This window comes from Schistocerca americana, chromosome 1 (assembly GCF_021461395.2).
Source record: "Schistocerca americana isolate TAMUIC-IGC-003095 chromosome 1, iqSchAmer2.1, whole genome shotgun sequence".
NCBI classification, from domain to species: domain Eukaryota; kingdom Metazoa; phylum Arthropoda; class Insecta; order Orthoptera; family Acrididae; genus Schistocerca; species Schistocerca americana.
This window is the reverse complement of record NC_060119.1, coordinates 286,362,221-286,380,799: the sequence shown is the minus strand read 5'-3', so window position 1 is coordinate 286,380,799 and position 18,579 is coordinate 286,362,221. Positions and strand designations below refer to the sequence as shown.

Sequence of the window (18,579 nt, the reverse complement as noted above, 5' to 3'; positions counted from 1 at the left end):
GTACATTGAAATTCTGCCACATTCGAAGATGAGCAATACGGAATTTGTATTTACTTCGTTGGACAATGTATGAAAATGCAGTGGTCGAAACTCGGGGCGGAGAAAAAAAAGCTCGTCTTGCACCCTTCTTTTTTTTACTGGCGCAGAGGTTTTGGCGCCAGTATTTATCTTTGTGCCTACAAAGCTTGCCTTTGTAGCGCTACATATATTCGACGGCAGAAGTTAGTTGTGGCGGCACCTACCAACATTTTTCAGAACCTCCGCTTGCTTTGCACTCGATTCTAAGCTGCAGCCGGTTTTTTGGATTACAAAAAGCGAAAAAAAAGTGCGGCTTAGATTCGAGTAAATACGGTATCTGTCACACCAGGAGGAATCTGAGGGAATGTTGTATACTCAAGTGGCCTTATTTCAACTTTGGTCTTTCAGTGTTCTGTCAAATTCTCCTCATAGTATTGTATCTCCAATCTCATGCTCATCCTCATCCTCATCCACTTCGCCTTCCCTTTCCCTTACCCTTTCTGTAACATTGTCTTCAATAAAATTCATCTGGGCTGTTGACCACACTGTCAGTATATAAAATTGCCTGATGTTTCGGCCACTATTGCAAGTGGCCTTCCTCATGGCTTTGTGCTGATCTGACTGCTAAATGAAAGGGACATCAGATCTTATATAATAGTGGAGGAAGCTGTTTCTGTAACTTGATAAGGTACTTGAGGATAGGAGGAGGGGTATTAGGTGTTCTCTATTGGTCTTAATATTATTTCTTGTCACTGGTGGATACAGACATGCTTAATTGATATTTACGTTATATCTTGCTGTTGGTGGAAACAGGTGAATTAGAAATGGGTAGTATCTGTGATGTAGTGCTGTTTACGTGTTGTCGGGTGTGGGCTGTGGCATGCCTGCATTGTGTGTATGAATGCCTGTGTGAGTTGCATTGTGCGTGCTGTCCACCCTTAGCGTTGTCACTTCTGGCAGCCAGGACACCAGAAGTCTATACTGTTCTGTCTATTCATGTTGGTGAGTCACTTGTCTATTTCTATCACCCCTCTAATCTTCCTCCTCAATGCAAATGAGTATTTTGCCAGTATGTGGCTATGCAGAATATTCTCTCTTTATTGCACTCATCCTGGTGTTCCACTACCACTGACCTGGTGCATTGACCCAAACATATATATCTTTTATGCTCTACAATTTGTGTGTTGATCGGCCGCCACGTCTCGTCTACATACGCCAGTCCACATTTGCAACCAGTTTCGAAGACTCCTGTTGTGTTTAGCTTGTCGACTACATCTTTCATTGAATCTAGAATATATTTTACTTTGTTATCCCTCTGAAAGATTGGCTTGAGGCCAGCTTAGTGGAGAATTTTGCCCACACATTCAGTGACCCATTGTACATAAGGTATTAGAGCAGTGTTCTGTGTGTTCTGCTGCTCTCCCCTATTGCCTCCATCCTTTGTCGTCATAGTTTTACCTGTCATATTCTTGCCATAACCACTGGCTCCAAAAATGGATCTGAGATTTCATAGTTGTCATCACTATTCTGTGGGCACTTCTGGTTAAGGTGTGAAAGACAGACTACTTCTGCTAAGGATGATGGTGGGAGAAGGCATGGAGGTACCTGCAATGCTGGTTGCCTTTCTGTATACTCTCTGTCCCAGTTTACCATCAGGCTTTTGGTTAACGTCCACGTTAAGGAAAGGCAACAACCCATTCTTTTCAATATCCATAGTAATTTCTATCTTACTATGCTGTTGATTGAGATGTTGGTGGAACATCTGTAGTTATTCCTTTCCATGTGACCAGATGATGAAGGTATCACCAACATATCGGAGCCAGCAGTCGGGGCATAATGGATTGGACTGGAGAGCTGTTTCTTGCAATGCCTCCATAAGATGTTTGCTGCAATAGGGGAGAGAGGGGAAATCGTAGCTGCACTGTCCATCTATTCATAAAATTCCCCTATTCAACTAAAACAGGTGGTCATTAAACAGTGACGCACTAGTTTGCAGATGTCTGGTGCCATGTCTGACACTGGTACAGTTGTGAATAGAGACTTCACGTCAAAACTACCCATCAGATCTGTAGCTAGGACATATTTTCGTTTTAAAAGTGTCACAAAATGGGTGGAGTCCTTGACATACAAATCAATGTAGCTCACTAGATGATGAAGCTTCAGTGCCAGTTCTTTTGTTGGTTTGTAGGTTCATGAATTATTACTATCCACTATGGATCTTAAAGGAAAATGCTCTTTGTGGACCTTTGGTACCCCATACTTCCTTGGTGCCTGTAGAGCTTGCAAGATGAGTCTTTTGGCCATGTTGAAATTCATTTGAGTTTGCTTCAACAGTGCTTGTGTTGATTTGATTATCTTGGCTGTCAGATCATCCTTAAGTTTCCTATAAATCAGTTCTCTAAGAAGATCTCCCATTTGTTTGTTGTAGTCTATTGTGTCCAGTACCACGGTGATGTTGCCCTTGTCTGCGTGTATCACTACTAAGTGCGGGTTCTTCTTCACATCCATGACAGCATGGCATTCCTCCCTGCTGATGTTTTGTTTGGGTGGCTTTGCATGAGTCAGTACTTGTACCTTTTCTTGTTGGATGTTCTCCACTTCATCTTGTGATGGTTGATGTACCTAAGTCTCAATAGATTCTATGATATCCTCTTTTGGAACTCATGGTGTGATTGCAAAATTCATCTCCTTAGCTAGAATTTGTGTGGCTGCGTCAATTAAGGTGTGGCTGGAGATGTTGACCACTGTCCTTTGCGTGTCCGACATTGATTCTTCTTCTGTCAGTGTTGACTGCAGTTTGGTGAACTTCCTCTTCTGATGGTCAGAGATATTGTCGCTTGATGTTGTGGGTTGTTGAAAGGTTATCCTGTTGACCTTCTCCCAGTCTTCCATCTGCAGCTTCCTTGTCAGGAAGAGATGCTGTTCACACAATTTCCTGTTGGTGTTGTCAAGGCTGATATGAATGTATCGGATCTCTTCCCACACTCACTTGTGAACAGTTATTCTTAGCCTTGTTTGGTTTTATACATGGCATCAGCTGTAAGAATTTTGGCACTATGCTGGTGTTTCTACATCTCTTCAAGAAGGCAAGATCATTCAGCAATTTACCTCTTTTTAGCTGCAGCAGTTCAATCTGCCTAATGTTTATGTATAATTCCTTCCCATACAGGTTGATTAAATGTAAGCAAAGGCTTGCGCAGCCTTTGTCACTGTCAATAAAATTCATCTGGGCTGTTGACCACATTATCAGTATGTGAAATTGTCCAACATTTTGGCAACTATTACAAGTGGCATTCCTCAGGGCTTTGTACTGAGCTGACTGCTGAAAGAGAGAGATTTTAAATCTTATATAATAGTGGAGAAGCTGTTTACATAATTTGGTAGGGTACTTGAGAGTAGGAGGAGGAGTGTCATGTGTTCGCTATTGGTCTTTATATTATTTGTTAGTATTGATGGGTAAAGATTTGCTTCATTGGTATTTACATTATTTCTTGCAGTTGGTGGAAACAGGCAAATTAGAAACAGCACTGCATCACAGCTAACACCCATTTCTAATTCACCTTTTCCACCAGTGGCAAGAAATAATGTAAACACCAGTCAAGCACATATTTACCATTAGAAAACAGCATTACATCACTGCTAACGTCTGTTTCTAATTTGTCTGTTTCTACCAATGGCAATAAATAATGTAAACATCAATCAAGCACATCTTTATCCACCAATGAGAAGGAATAATGTGAAGTCCAATAGAGAACTCCTAACACCCCTCCTCCTGTCCTCAAGTACCCTATCAAATTATGTAAACAGCTTCCTCCAATACTATATATGATCTAAAGTCTCTCTCATTCAGCAGTCAGCTCAACACAAAGCCCTGAGAAAAACCACTTGCAGCAGTGGCCAAATCATTCGACAATTTTATTTATTGACAATGATGATGGCTGCGCAAGCCAGTGCTTACATTTAACTAACCTATGAAATTGAATTGCTGTGGCTGAAAAGAGGTAAAGTGCTGAACGATCTTGCCTTCTTGAAGAGATGTAGGAACACTAACAGAGTGCCAAAATTCTTACAGCTGATGCCCCATATATACAAGACTAAGAAATTCTGTTTACAAGGGAGTAAGGCTTTGCTGAAGGAAAGGATCTTGCACATTCGTATTAGTCTTGACAACAAAAACAGCAAATTGCGTGAATTGAACTTCTTCCTGACAGGGAAGCTGGAGATAGGAGACTGGGAGAAGGTCAACAGGTTAACCTTTCAACAACCCACATCATTAAGCAACAATATCACTGACCATCAGATGAGGAGTTTTCCAGCCACTCCTTAATTGACACAGCCACACAAATTCTGGCCAAGGGGATGAATTTTGCAGTCACACCATAATGAGTTCCAAAAGAGGACATCATAGAATCTGTTAAGACTTAGGTACATTACCTATCATAAGATGAAGCAGAGAAGATCCAACAAGAAAGGGTGTGAGGCCTGACTCATGCAAAGCCACCCAAACGAAACATCAGCGGGGAGGAATGCCATGCTGTCATGGATCTGAGGAAGAACCTTCACTTAGCAGTGATACATACAGACAAGGGTAATGCTACCGTGGTACTGGACACAATACATGACAACGAACAAAGTGAAGATCTTCTTAGAAAACCTATTTATAGAAAACTTAAGAGTGGTCTGATGGCCAAGGTAATTAAATCGACAGAAGCACTGCTGAAGCAAACTCGAATGAACTGTGACATAGCCAAAAGACTCATCCCACAAGTTCTACAGGCACCAAGGAAGTATGGGGTACCAAAGGTCCACAAAGAGCATTTTCCTTTAAGATCCACAGTGGACAGTAATAATTCACCGACCTACTAACTAGCAAAAGAACTGGCACTGAACCTTCGACATGCAGTGAGCTACACAGATTCATATGTCAAAGACTCAACCCATTTTGTGACACTTTTAAAAGTAAAGTGTGTCCTAGCTACAGATCTGATGGGTAGTTTTGATGTGAAGTCTCTATTCGCAAATGTACCAGTGTCAGACATGATGATCATCTTACAGGAAAACATGGCACCAGACATCTGCGAACTAGTGCATTGCTGTTCAACGACCACCTGTTTTAGTTGGATAGGGGAATTTTATGAATAGATGGACTGTGCAGCTACGATTTCCCCTCTCTCCCCTGTTGCAGCAGACATCTTCATGGAGGCATTGCAAGAGACAGCTCTCCAGACCAATCAATCATACCCTGGTTGCTGGCTCTGATATGTTGATGATACCTTCATCACCTGGTCACATGGAAAGGAGTAACTACAGAAGATGCGCCAATATCTCAAACGACAGCATAGTTAGATAGAAATTACTATGGATATTGAAAGGAATGGGTTGCTGCCTTTTGTCATTGTGGACATTTACCAAAAGCCCAATGGTAAACTAGGGCAGAGAGTAAACAGAAAAGCCACCAGCAGGGAGCAGGGAGGTACCTCCATGCCTCCTCCTCCATCATCCTATGCTGAAGAAGTCTGTCCTTCATGCTTTAACCAGGAGGGCCCACAGAATCAGCGATGACAAACATCTGGAGTTGGAACTACAAAACCTCAGATCCATATTTGGAGCTAATGTTTATGGCAAGAATATGGTAGATTACTCAGTGATGACAAATACTTAAGGTAACAGAGAAGAGCAGGAGGAAGCATTCAACATAGCTGTATTACAATACAATGACCCACTGAATGTCTGGGCAAAATTCTCCGCCGAGCCTGCATCAAGCCAATCTTCCAGAGCAATAACAAAATTAAAGATGTTCTAGGCTCAAGAAAAGATGTGGTCGACAAGTAGACAGGCATCTATGAAATCCGATGCGAATGAGGGTTGATGTATGTTGGCAAGACATTGTGGCCCATCAGCACATAAATTGCAGAGCACAAAAGATGTATCTGTCTGGGACAATGCACCAGGTAAGTGGTGGCAGAACACCGGGATGGGTGTAATAATGAGTTAACATTCTGCAAAGTCCGCTTACTGGCAAACAGCCATTTACATTGAGGAGGAACATTGCAGGGGTGATAGATATAGCCAAGCGACCCACCAACATGAATAGAATGGAAGAGTATAGGTTTCTGGTATCCTGGCTGCCAGAACTGACAACACTAAGGGATGACAGAGTGCACAAAAAAAGTCACGGGAGACCACATTGGACATATGTACACATAGTGTAGGCATGCCACAGCTCACACCTGGCAACAAGTAAACGCTGCTGTGTAACAGCTACCACCCATTTCTATTTTGCCTGTTTCCACTAATGACAAGAAATAATGTAAACTCCAATGAAGCACATCTTTATCCACCAATGACAAGGAGTAATTTAAAGACCAATAGAGAATGCCTAGCGCTAATCCCCTATCCTTTAGTACCCTATCAAATTATGTAAACAGTTTCCTCCACTATTACAGAGTCCACCACAAAAATGTATACACACTTTGTCAGGATCTATCGAGATTTCGATATTGTTATTCGATTCAAGTTATGAGTGTGTTTTTGTATGGTCTTTGGCTCAACAGATGTTAGTACTTTCATCTCGGTATTGAGAAAACAAGATGGCTGGAGCACACGTGACATTCGAACAACGAAAAGCTATTTTTCACTTTGGTAATACCGTTGAAGTGCAATATCAGTGGAGGTGGTACTTTGAAACAGAACCACTAACCTGCCTGACAATTAAATGCATTGTTGACAAGTTTGAGTTGCTTGGAATGATTTGTGATATTCACAAAGAAAGATCAGGAAGACAGTGTACAGTTATAAGTCCTGCTTGCTGTTGTGCTGGAAACATTTGTTAATTCTCCACAGAAATCTGCTACACAATGTGCACGTGAAGTGGGGGTTAGCAGTACAAGTATACAAAGAATTCTGAAAGCTGAAAAGTGGAAAGTTTACATTCTGAAATTACTGCACGCGATTAATGATGACGGTGAAACTTCCTGGCAGAGTAAAACTGTGTGCCCGACCGAGACTCGAACTTGAGGCCTTTGCCTTTCGTGGGCAAGTGCTCTACCATCTGAGCTACCGAAGCACGACTCATGCCCGGTACTCACAGCTTTACTTCTGCCAGTATCCGTCTCCTACCTTCCAAACTTTACAGAAGCTCTCCTGCGAACCTTGCAGAACCAGCACTCCTGAAAGAAAGGATACTGCGGAGACATGGCTTAGCCACAGCCTGGGGGATGTTTCCAGAATGAGATTTTCACTCTGCAGCGGAGTGTGCGCTGATATGAAACTTCCTGGCAGATTAAAACTGTGTGCCCGACCGAGACTCGAACTCGGGACCTTTGCCTTTCACTGAATGCAATTTTGTGAATGGCGTCAGCAAATGGTAACTGATGACAAACAATTTGTGATGAAGGTAGTGTGGAGTGACAAGGCACAATTTAAACTTAATGGAACCATGAATCGGCATAACAGTGCGTACTGGGCACTGGAATAGCCACATGTTTATATGGATAAAGTGGTCAGTCTACGAGGGATTCATGTGTGGTGTGGACTATCATCTAGGGGCTTAGTAGGACCCTTTTTCTTTGAAGCTACTGTCACTGGAGAAGCGTACCTGAAATGTTACGCACATCAATTTTTCCAGGTATACGTGCACTTTATGGAGCTGATGATGAGGTCTTCTACCAACAGGATGGGGCGCCAGCACACTGCCACATAGCCGTACGAGCCTTCCTGGATGACAATTTTCTGCGGCATTGGATTGGACGAAGAGGGACAATTCAGTTCCCTCCACGGTCGCCAGGTCTAACACCTATGGACTTTTACTTGTGGGGAATTGTGAAAGATAACGTCTATCAACGTAAGCCACGCACGCTGGAGGGGCTTTACCAGGAGATTACAGCGACATGTGCAGCGGTCTCCACTGTAACATTGACTGACATAGTTGTGGCGACCCCTCATTGTTTTTTATGTGTATAGTCATCAGGGGTGAACATTTTGAACATTTAAAGTAACCGTGTGTAAGCTAAATGTAAAATAAACACATAAGTAATACTTTTTGTTCCTTAAAGTGTGTATACATTTTTCTGGCAGACTCAGTATATAAGATCTAACGTCTCTCTCATTCAAAGTCTCTCTCATTCAGCATTCAGTTCAGTGCAATGCACTGAGGAAGGCTGCTTCCAATAGCGGCCAAAACTTCAGAGTATTTTATATATTGACAGTGCAGTCAACAGCCCAGAAGAATTTTATTGTCAATGACAATGGCTGCAGAAGCCTAAGTTTACATTGTCTTCAAGTTCATTTGCTTTTTATAATATTTCTTTATGTTCTGTCCATCTTTTAACTTTCTCTTCTTTGCTAGGGGTACTGGCTTTCCATGTGTGTTTCTGATATTCACAGAGCTGCTTCCCATTTAATCGAAAGGTTTGTTTCATTTTCATATTGGCAGCATATATCTTTCTACATGTGCATGTTTCTACAGCCTCCCACTTGTTTGCTAGCAGTTCATGTGTAGCAATTTCATACTTTCTGTTAATCACCTATTGATACATCTGTATTTCCTTTTGTCTGCTCCATTTGGTGCCCTTTTCATATCATCATCTATGTTAAATTCAAAATCTCAAAGCTACCTGTTTGTCTTCTTTTGTGTTCATTTCTCATGGTTCCATCAGTTGTTGCTGAATATTCCCTCTGAAACTCCTAACACAACCTCTAGTTCTTTCAGTTTATCTAAGTCCCATCATCTTAAATTCCTACCTTTTTGCAGTTTTAATCTGAAATCATAACCAATAAATTATGAGCAGAGTGTGTGTATCAGCCCTTGAACATGTCTGACAGTTTAAAATATGGTTTCAAAATCTCTGTCTTAACATTATATAGCCAATCTGAAACATTCCAGATTCTCCAAGTCTTTTCTATGTATACAGCCAAGTGTTGACACTGATTAAATTATGCTCTGTGCAAAATTCTACCATGCAGCTCCTGATTCCTTCCTTTCTTCCAGTCCATATTCTCCTACTGTTTTTCACTCTCTCCCTATTCCTACTATTGACTTCTAGTTCCCCATAACAATTAAATTTTTGTCTCACTTAACTTGCTCAATAATTTTATTTCTCGCATTATAAATCCCTTTCATCTCTTTGTCATCTGTGGAACTAGTTGGCATATAAACTTGTACTACTGTGGTGAGTGTTGGCTTTGTCTCTATCTTGGCTGCAATTATGCACTCACTATGCTGTTCATACTTTGACCATACAGTAGAGCTACAAACCCTCACAAAAAATAATGGATGCAGTTTCCTCTTGCTTTCAGCTGTTCACAGTAACAGCACAGCAAGGCCATGTTGGCTAATGTTAGAATCATCCAGGCTGTTTCTGCTGCAACTATTGAAAAGCCTGCTGCCTCACTTCCAGAACCATATCTTTTACTGGTATCTCCACAGATATCAATGCATTGTGATTGGCCTTATGGTACGTCCATCACCGTCATTGATGCATGCAAGCCTCCCACCTTGGTGAGATTCATAAGAATTGCAGGTAACCAAGAGATACCGAATTGAATTACATTGAAAAGGGAGGTATGACACAATTTGACTAAAAGAAGGAATCACTTGATAAGACACATCTTGAGGTTTCAAGGAACTGCCAGATTGGTAATGGAAGGGGAAGTGTGTGGCACAAAAATTGTAGAGGAGGACAAAGTCTTTACTACGGTAAGCAGGTTCAAATGGATTTAGTTTTCTCTAGTTATGGAGAAATGAAGAAGATTGAACATGATAGACTATCATGAAGAGCTGTATCAGACCATTCTTCAGACTGGAAACAACAACAACAACAGTAGGCTGAAGAAAGAGTGAATCAAATATATTAAAGTTTTGCATCCACAGTAATTTTTGTACTTCACCTATTTTACTTATTTGCAGTTACTATCTAATTATAACAACCAAGATAGTGCAGTTGACGGAGAACATTTTGATTTAATTTGAGATTCTATACTGTCCAATCACATTAATGTCACCATCTGTCAAAAGCCTGAATAACCACCTTTTCCAGCAAGGACTGCTGTGAGATGTGTGGGAAGAGTGTCAGTGAGGTTGTGGAAGGTACTGACTCCAGAGCCGTGCACAAGCTTCCTCAGTTGAGGATCCATGGCGTGGGCAGCCTGACCAAGATGGTCTTGCAGATTCTTGACTGGATTGAGATTCAGGGAGTTTAATGGCCAAGGGAATACGGTAAACCCATTCTGGTGCTCTTGGAACCACACACATGCACTGTGAACTGTGTGTTATGTTGTATTGTCTTGCTGGTGGAAGCCATCTAGCCAAAGAAAAAACAAACCACATGTAGGAGTGGACATCATTGGCTTATGCTGATTGATTGTGCCTTCCATAACGATAAATTCACCCAGGGAATGCCTAAAATCATTCCCCAGACCATAACACTCCCTCCTAAAGCCTGGACCCTTCCCATAAGTGTTGCAGGGTGTTTTCAGACATTTCATGTTGTACACAACAACAGCCATCTGTTGATGGAGCACAAAGTGTGATTCATCTGAAAAGGCCACTTGTCACTCAGTGGATGTCCAGTTGTGGTACTCACTTGCAAATTCCAGCTTCCATCACAAATGACAAGCAGTCAGCATGGCTGCATGAACAAGGGGCCTACTGCAGAGGCCCATACACAGCAACATTTGGTGAGCAGTCATTGAGGAGACACTGTTGGTAGCCCCTTGGTTTATCTGGGCAGTCAATTGCTCAACAGTTGTACATTCGTACACATTTCCACAATTCATTCCTGTCATCTGTGACCTGTGGTGCACCACATTTGCCTTGGCACCAATTATGGAAAGCGCCATTTAGAGATGCACAGTACACTTAGCCACAGCAGCATGCAAATGGCTTACAAACATAGCAATTTTGGAAATGCTTCCACTGTTGGCCCAAAAGCCAATGATCATGTTGTTTTGAATGTCTGATAAATTGCTCTGTTTCTGCGTTATGATGACTGCATTGTTTTTTGCATCCCCTCAACAAGATTCATATACCCTCCACTACTAGTGCTGTGACCTACTGTCTGTGAGATGTTACTGCACGTTGAACATTGGTGGTGAATACATTAATTTGAATGGACCATGTATTTTGATACATACTTGATATTTTTCTAGATCTCATGCAGAGCAAAATTACAAACTTAATTTTCCTTTTAGGAGCTGAAAATACTATACCAGTTGGAACAGTGGAAGTTAAAGCATCACTGGTGCCTGCTTCAAGCCAGCCACTATCACAGAATGTAATTACTGCCCAAAAGAATTTGGAGAAGTCAGTGAGAACAGAAAGGTGCAAAATATTTTTGCTGTATGCTAAAACATGGTGGAAGGATTATTTATCAGTTAGGTCAGAGCATTCCACAAGAACTGTCAAAATATATGCTCAAGATGAAAATTTGGAAACAAAGTAAGAATGGATATGTACTATATTTTGAAGATATTACTGTTAATTAATATATCCTCATTGTTCCTAATTTCTTTTGTTGTGTTAGAACTTTATACTATTTAGTTTTGAACAGTCCCCCAGCACCATACAAGAATACCCCTTTATGAAATGATTCATCAAATGAAGTGTTCAGCAGTGAAAGTGCTAACACATGATAGTGTATTTTGAATTATAACATGCTAATACATAGCATGCTAGCTAATACTTATGGTTAAATTAAAAAACAAGATCATAAATACAATAAGACAAAACCGTTTATATTGTAAACAGTATATCCTAGCAGCACATATGGAACTACTTGTTACAAGCAAGCGGTGCATTTGCAAACTCAACAGATAACATGATCTAACTAATCCATTGTGAATTGAGCGTTAGCACTTTCTTCTTTCATTTGTATGTTGATATTTTTCTTTGAGTTTGAGACTTCTTAGTAATATAACAGAACAGCAGCCTTACTCATGTCAGCTGGCAAGTTATAGTTTGACTTAATACTAATTGATGCCTTTTTTGATTTGGGCTTGGGGTGAGAATGCTCTACACAGTTCCTTCCAGTACCTCAGTACTTTCTCCCATGTTCATTTCATTTGACCCAGCAAGGCACTGTCCTGAACATCAACCTCCATTTAACTGGTGACTTAGTAAAAGCTTGGTTCACACCAAGCATACTACTAATCAACAAAGCCTGCCCTCAGCCGGTGCCACCTGTTCACATAAAAATATGTCTCCCCCATTCAGTCTGCTCACCTGTGGACACATCATTTGCAGAGAGAAGCTGTTTCTCTACCAGTATGCTGTGCCATATCTCCACATACACACAACTCTGGTATCTGACTGTGCAGAAGTCGAAAGCCTGCTGGAAGAAATGGACCTAGTTAGCCATTAGAGGGCATAGTATTGCCACAGTTCTGCATTTGCAGTGTGAGCTCACCACTTGTCATGCCATGTGAATATGCATGCCAATACAAATGCAACCACCCAGTGAACCATCAGTCAGTTCTATAATCACATCTGATATTTTCAGTTGTCGTCATTGCTGTACTATGGACCGTTCAATAACAACTGCAGTTGGCACTTGATCTTTCTCTCTGGTCACAATTCACATTGTATTTCTCTTTGCTGTTGACCAGTTGACACCATTGTGGTGAGGATTTCAGCTTCGCATTTCATTTGTTACGTATCTTGCTTTAATTTGTCCTTGTCTGTGTGCTGCTTGCTGTCAGTCTCCTGTGTTTAGCTTGGCTACTGCTTGGTGTCATGTTCTCTTCTGCAGTTAGCACTTTCATGTTGAAGCTTCAGATGTTTCTCTTCTGGCTTCTGATGCATGTGCTGATATGTGGTTACTTGCGGATATAGCACTGGGAAAAAGGAAGTCATTCGATAGCATGGACATTAAATTGGTTTGTCTGTTGGAGCAACAACAGCAGCTAACGCAACAGCAGCAACTTCAGATGTAGGGTTCCTACAAAAGTTGCTACAGCTTCAGACGGACAAACTCCGAGTGCACGAGGTCACTTTGCTCCAGGCCTCAGTGACCCCCTGCAGGCAATGGCCCCCATTTGTGCACCATCATTTTCACCTTTCAGTGACACTATGGAGACTGGGACACATATGTGTATTGACTGAAACAACATTTCACAGCATTTCAAGTCGTGAATGATTTGTTGCAGTGATTCTTATTTTTGTCTTGGATGTCACTGGACATGTTTTTTCTACTCCACAGATTCGCACCTCTGTCTGATGCCATCATGCTCTTCTTTCAGGAGATCAGCACTTTGTTGACTAATTATTATTCTCGGAGATAACACGTGGTTGCCTCCATGCTTGAGTTTCACCAATACCATAAGCAACCCAGACAATCATACCACTCTTGGCTCATTGACTTATGAAGTCTCAGCTGCAAATGTGACTACACTTGTGTTCATCAAGGCTGCAAGGCTTTGTACACAGACTCCATGATTCATGATGTCATGGTTGAGATGGCATCCAATTCTGAGGTCCACGCAGTGGCATTGAAACTTGATAATCCATCCTTCGAGGACATCTTGCTCATCACACACTCATTCAAGATTGCGAAGGCTGCTAATGAATGACTCATTGTGATGCCACAAGTTGTGGTGGTCAACATGCCACAGCACAGCATTGCAGGTGTAGGACAGTAGGATACCCCCCGGGTTGCAGCAGTGTTGTGGTTCATAGTTGGCCAACATCTCTATAGTGTTTGAGACTCCCATCACATGTCATTGATGGGTAACAGCATTACTCCCTTCATGCCTGCCATGTTTTTCTGCTCTCTCCTGAGCACAATGTCTGGATTTCTGGGGGTCTGCATACACTGTGGCGAAGAGGGGCATTTCTGCTCATTGTGTCAAATAGGTGCATCTCTGCTCAGTGTGTCAAATTTGTGCAACCCACCCCATGAGTGCACCAGAACTTTTTACATGTGCTGCAGTCAGTGGTCCAAACCCCTCTCTGCTCAGGCAACCCATTCATGCAGAAATTGTTTCTCACACTTTGCGTTTCTCACGAGGATGTCTGTTTCTAGGTGAACACATGGGCCACTACTGCTTAGATAAATCAGGCAACATGTTCCCAACTGTGTTCACCCATGTTCTCCCTACTGTCACTGCATTTGATGATCTATGGACATGGTTCTGTTCCTCCTTGTGGGTATTTATTTATTCTCATTTATTTATAACATTAACAGTACAGAGTAACTACCACCTTGAAATGTAAGGTGGGTTGGATGCTTATAAATCTAACAGCAAAGACTTCTCATTGTTACAATATTATTGGTATACAGTTATTAATGATTTTTTAAATAATATAAAAAACGTAATATTGAAACTTTGTCTAAAGTTACAGCAAATTGAATGCTTAACAATTGTTAAAATGGTTCTATATAATTTGTTTCTGTCTGGTTGATGAGAATATAATTTATATAATGCAAATGTCAAAGACAAATTTAAAAAAGTAATACAATGAGTGTGGTGAAAATAAGTTGCAATATGTAGATATACTGTATTTGGATGTGTAATATAATCTAAGTAGCATGTTGGTTGATAACGGCCCATTTCAGATGAGAAGGTCTTGGTGGAACCTCAAGCTATTCTTATCTGAAATGGTTTGTGCTTATGTATGTTTATTGTGTTTGTGTATATTGATATATCACTGGGAGTGTTGCAACTCAGGACTCTACATGAAATTCAGCAGCTGTTTGTTTATCCTATTGATAGTTGTGGTATATTAGGTAGGGTGTAGTTCCCGAAAATTGAAGCCTGTGAAAGCTTGTGTGGCTCGTCAGATTATTTCTCGCTGACTACCCACCTTCTACCAACATTGTTGGCTACCAACCACAGTTCCTTTCCAGGAACTGGATGATCTCAGATCTTAAGTTTTCATCTGCCAGATTTGAAGTGTGCCTCAGACTTTCACATGCACACTACCCCATGGCTGGATGCCGCACCTAGTTTTTGCCAGACCAATTCCAGTACTTTACAACCTGATATGAAGCAGAAGCTAGATCATTTCCAGGCTGCAGGGGTTATCAAGCCAGTGAAATCTAGCACATGGACCACTTCTCTAGTCATCACCAACAAGCCCAGGGGTTCACAAATTGTGCTAGGATTTTGAGGCTGCAATCAGTGCCCAGTTGCTGGTGGAAACATATTCTACCCCTGCCTGGAAAACTGTCTCACTGAGGTTGCTGGAGGGAAATACTACTCCAAAACTCACCTCACTAATGATGACCTCCAGTTACCCTTAGATGCGAAAATGCAGTATATCATTATTATTAATATACCTTTTGGTTTGTGTAAGTGCAAGCAGGTCCTATTTGACATTGAACTGGTCCCCACAATTTTCCAAAGGTTTCTGGACTAGCTGACACAGCATATAGTTGCTTGTGTGAATTACTTTGGTGATCTCATTGCCAAGGAACCCTCTCACCAGGAGCATTTGCAGAATCTCTGTATCTTTTATACAACCATGCAGGACACAGGCCAGCATTGTCGTTGAGAGAAGTGCAGGTTTTTTTCAGTCGGAAGTGTACTATTTGGGACTCTGGCTCAGCAAAGAAGGCATTAGGCCAACTAATTGGAGTTTTGTTGCAATAGAATCCTTACCTTGCGTCACAAACTTAGCTGAATTACTGGTGTTTTTGGGCAAAATCAACTATTATTCCAAGTTCTTACCATGTGCAGGCCACACTGTGCAACCCCTCAATGAGTTACAGGAACAGGATATGCACTACATGTGGACCACTGTTTGCAACTGTGCTTTTACCCAATTGAAAATCATGCTGAAATCCGCCCCTTGCCTCATGGTAGTCTCCCCTTCACGGTGCAGCTATTCCCAGATTAAAAAGGAGGCAATGATGATAGTGGTTTGCCATTTAAAAAATTGATTTCTACCTTTGTGGGACACAGTTTGCCATAATTACTGATCACAAGTTGTTGATGGCATTATTATAGCTCCATGGACTCAACAGCCTAACACCTCCAGCGCTGGGCATTGTTCCTGAGTGCACACTATTAGAGTATCCAAAACAAGCCCATGGCATAGAATACCAGTGGCGATGCATTGCTGCATCTACCCACTGGCTCAGACCCTGATTTCAGTCAACAGTAGGTCCTCCAATTCCACATCAGAATTAAGCAGTGACAAACACTGGATAGTTTTCTCATTATGGCTGCTCATGTCACTGCCACCATACACCAGGATCCCACCTTGCGGCAGGTCTTGTGTTACCTGATCCATGGCTGGCCATCTTACCTCACCTTCTGGTTGGCAGATGAGTTCAGCTCCTGGAAACATATTTCTCGCAGATTCCCAGTTGTCGATGATGCCATCCTTTTGGACACTTGAGATGGGTGTGAATCATGTGGTCATCTTGGCTGATGTGCACCAATGGATGTTGAACTTGCTGCTCTAGGTATATTGAGGGATGTCCAACATGAAGGCCCTATTAATGAACGAACTGTGACAGAAGCCTGAACAATAGGGGATTGACATACTAGGACATGCGCTGATACTATGAAATAGTGCATTGATAATGGCTAGGCACTAGCCGAAATCTAGATTTGCCTAATAAAACCTGAAAGAAAAGGATGGCTGATTGTTGTACTCTATGATTTAAAAGTCATCACAGTCATTGTGTGCACCCGCATTCCTAATGGAAGGTAACTTGATGAAGGCACTAGCTCGCTGACATGTGTACAGGACAGGGATTAATGGCTGCATCAAAGCAATGGTCCATGGCTGCATGGCTTGTGCATGGCATGAGACAATGCCCTCTCAGTCTTTAACCCCGTGGCCTACATTCTCCCCCTCCCACCTCTCCACTCTGCCTCCCTTGGGATTGAATCCATCTCAATTTTGTGCAGGATCAATGTTGTTGCTCATTGTGTACACTTATTCAAAGTACCCATAGTGTTGTAAGCATGGTGTCCACTATGACCAGCTGCACCCTTACTGCCTTTGCTCAGGTTTTGACCATTAAAGGGTTGTGGTGCACACTGTTCTCTGATAATGATCTAGATTTCATGGCGTCTGCCTCCAGTGATTTCTGTGTATTTACAGCTCTCCATTCGATTCTTCCTAGAATGGTAAAGGGGAATGTCACATATGGACTATTAGGCAGCAAATAAAAAATGTTTGCAATTCCTCTGCCACTACTTTGGCCCTCACCCTGTTTTCGAACACGTATTGAACCACACCGATTAATAATTGTAGCACACCGTGCTCCTCCAAGGGTGGCAACTGTGGACCCTGCTTCATCTTCTGATTCTGCTACCCTCAGAGCTCCACTTGTGTCCCTCCCAGTGTTACCCTCGTGACATGGCTGTGTGAGCCTGAACCTACAGGAGTACTGATGCTTGTGTATTGGCAAAGCCCACGGGTGGCAGGTTACGTTTGTTGAAACACAGAGGGGGCTCAAGTGCTGCCATCACAACTACCAGCTCCAGTCTCAAGTGCAGACATTGCATCTGCTGCCACCCCATCCACTCCCTTCTGGTTACAGTGCAGCTCCAAGGCTGGTGCCCCTGGCAGCAGCCTATGAGTCTGCACTATTGCACCAGTGATCCCTTCCACATCCACAAGGTGTCTTAGTTCCCCAAGCACAGTGACGCCGAACACTCTCCCATTCCACAGCCAGTGGCCGAAGGCACTAGGGGTTTGCCCATGCCTGCATTCCATGCTCCATGGCACCATCTGGGGCGTTTTGGCCTGGATGTGGCTGTTTCAAAGGGAAGGGACCTGATATTTGGCTCTGCAGATGCCCATCAGAGAAATGGATCTAGATGGCTGTTAGAGGGCACAGTCTCATCGCAGTGCTACATTCGCAGAGTGAGCATGCCACTTATCTTGCCATGTGAGTACATTGATTGGCCAATAGTGTTCATCGTGGCTGAAATAAATATGGCTGACCAGAGAAAAGTCAGTCAGTTCTGCACTCGCATCTGATATTGTCAATTATTATCATCGCTGTACTACAAATTATACAATAACAACTTCACTTGGGACTTCGTCTTTCAACACTTGCTCACCAGCTACAAAGGCTCACTTTATCACTCAGTGCCCTGAGGAAAATAACTGGACCATATTCTTTGGCTTCTTCCCATAATACCCTAAAATGAGGGATGTTCCCCCTCAGTATTCTTTCCACAACTTTCAAAAGTTATTCTTTCCACAACTTCCAAAAGTGGTATACTTCTTCCATCTAATTTGTGCAATATCCTTGTTCATTTCTATGCTCCTATTGCTCCCAACACACTAACCTCTTGAGTCACTTTTTTGTTTTGATCCAACTGCAAGATCGGCTCCATACATCAACTCACTACCTCCTGTTCTTGTCCTGACACAGACATTTCATACTTCTTCACATGGAGGGCCATCATATACCAGCTTTGTTGTAGCAGTTTCACAGCATTCTACATTTTTTGCAATGATTGTTATCAAACTATCTACCCAGGTAAAAGGCCACTACCAGATATCCAAGTAGACAATTAGATCACCCTGTTACAGAACATCTTAGTCAACAAAGTGTGGTATATTTTAAATAAGGATTCAAAATCCATAGATTTTGA

General features: G+C 42.0%; 1 protein-coding gene across 1 annotated transcript in view; it reads left to right on the top strand.

The window, feature by feature from the left end:
• LOC124594477 (centrosomal protein of 76 kDa-like) overlaps positions 1-18,579 on the top strand; it is a 131,218-nt gene that overhangs the window by 54,172 nt on the left and 58,467 nt on the right. Inside the window, exon 4 of the mRNA XM_047132856.1 lies at positions 11,209-11,455. Coding sequence (XP_046988812.1) covers positions 11,209-11,455 — 247 coding nt within the window. The remainder of the gene's footprint in view (positions 1-11,208; positions 11,456-18,579) is intronic.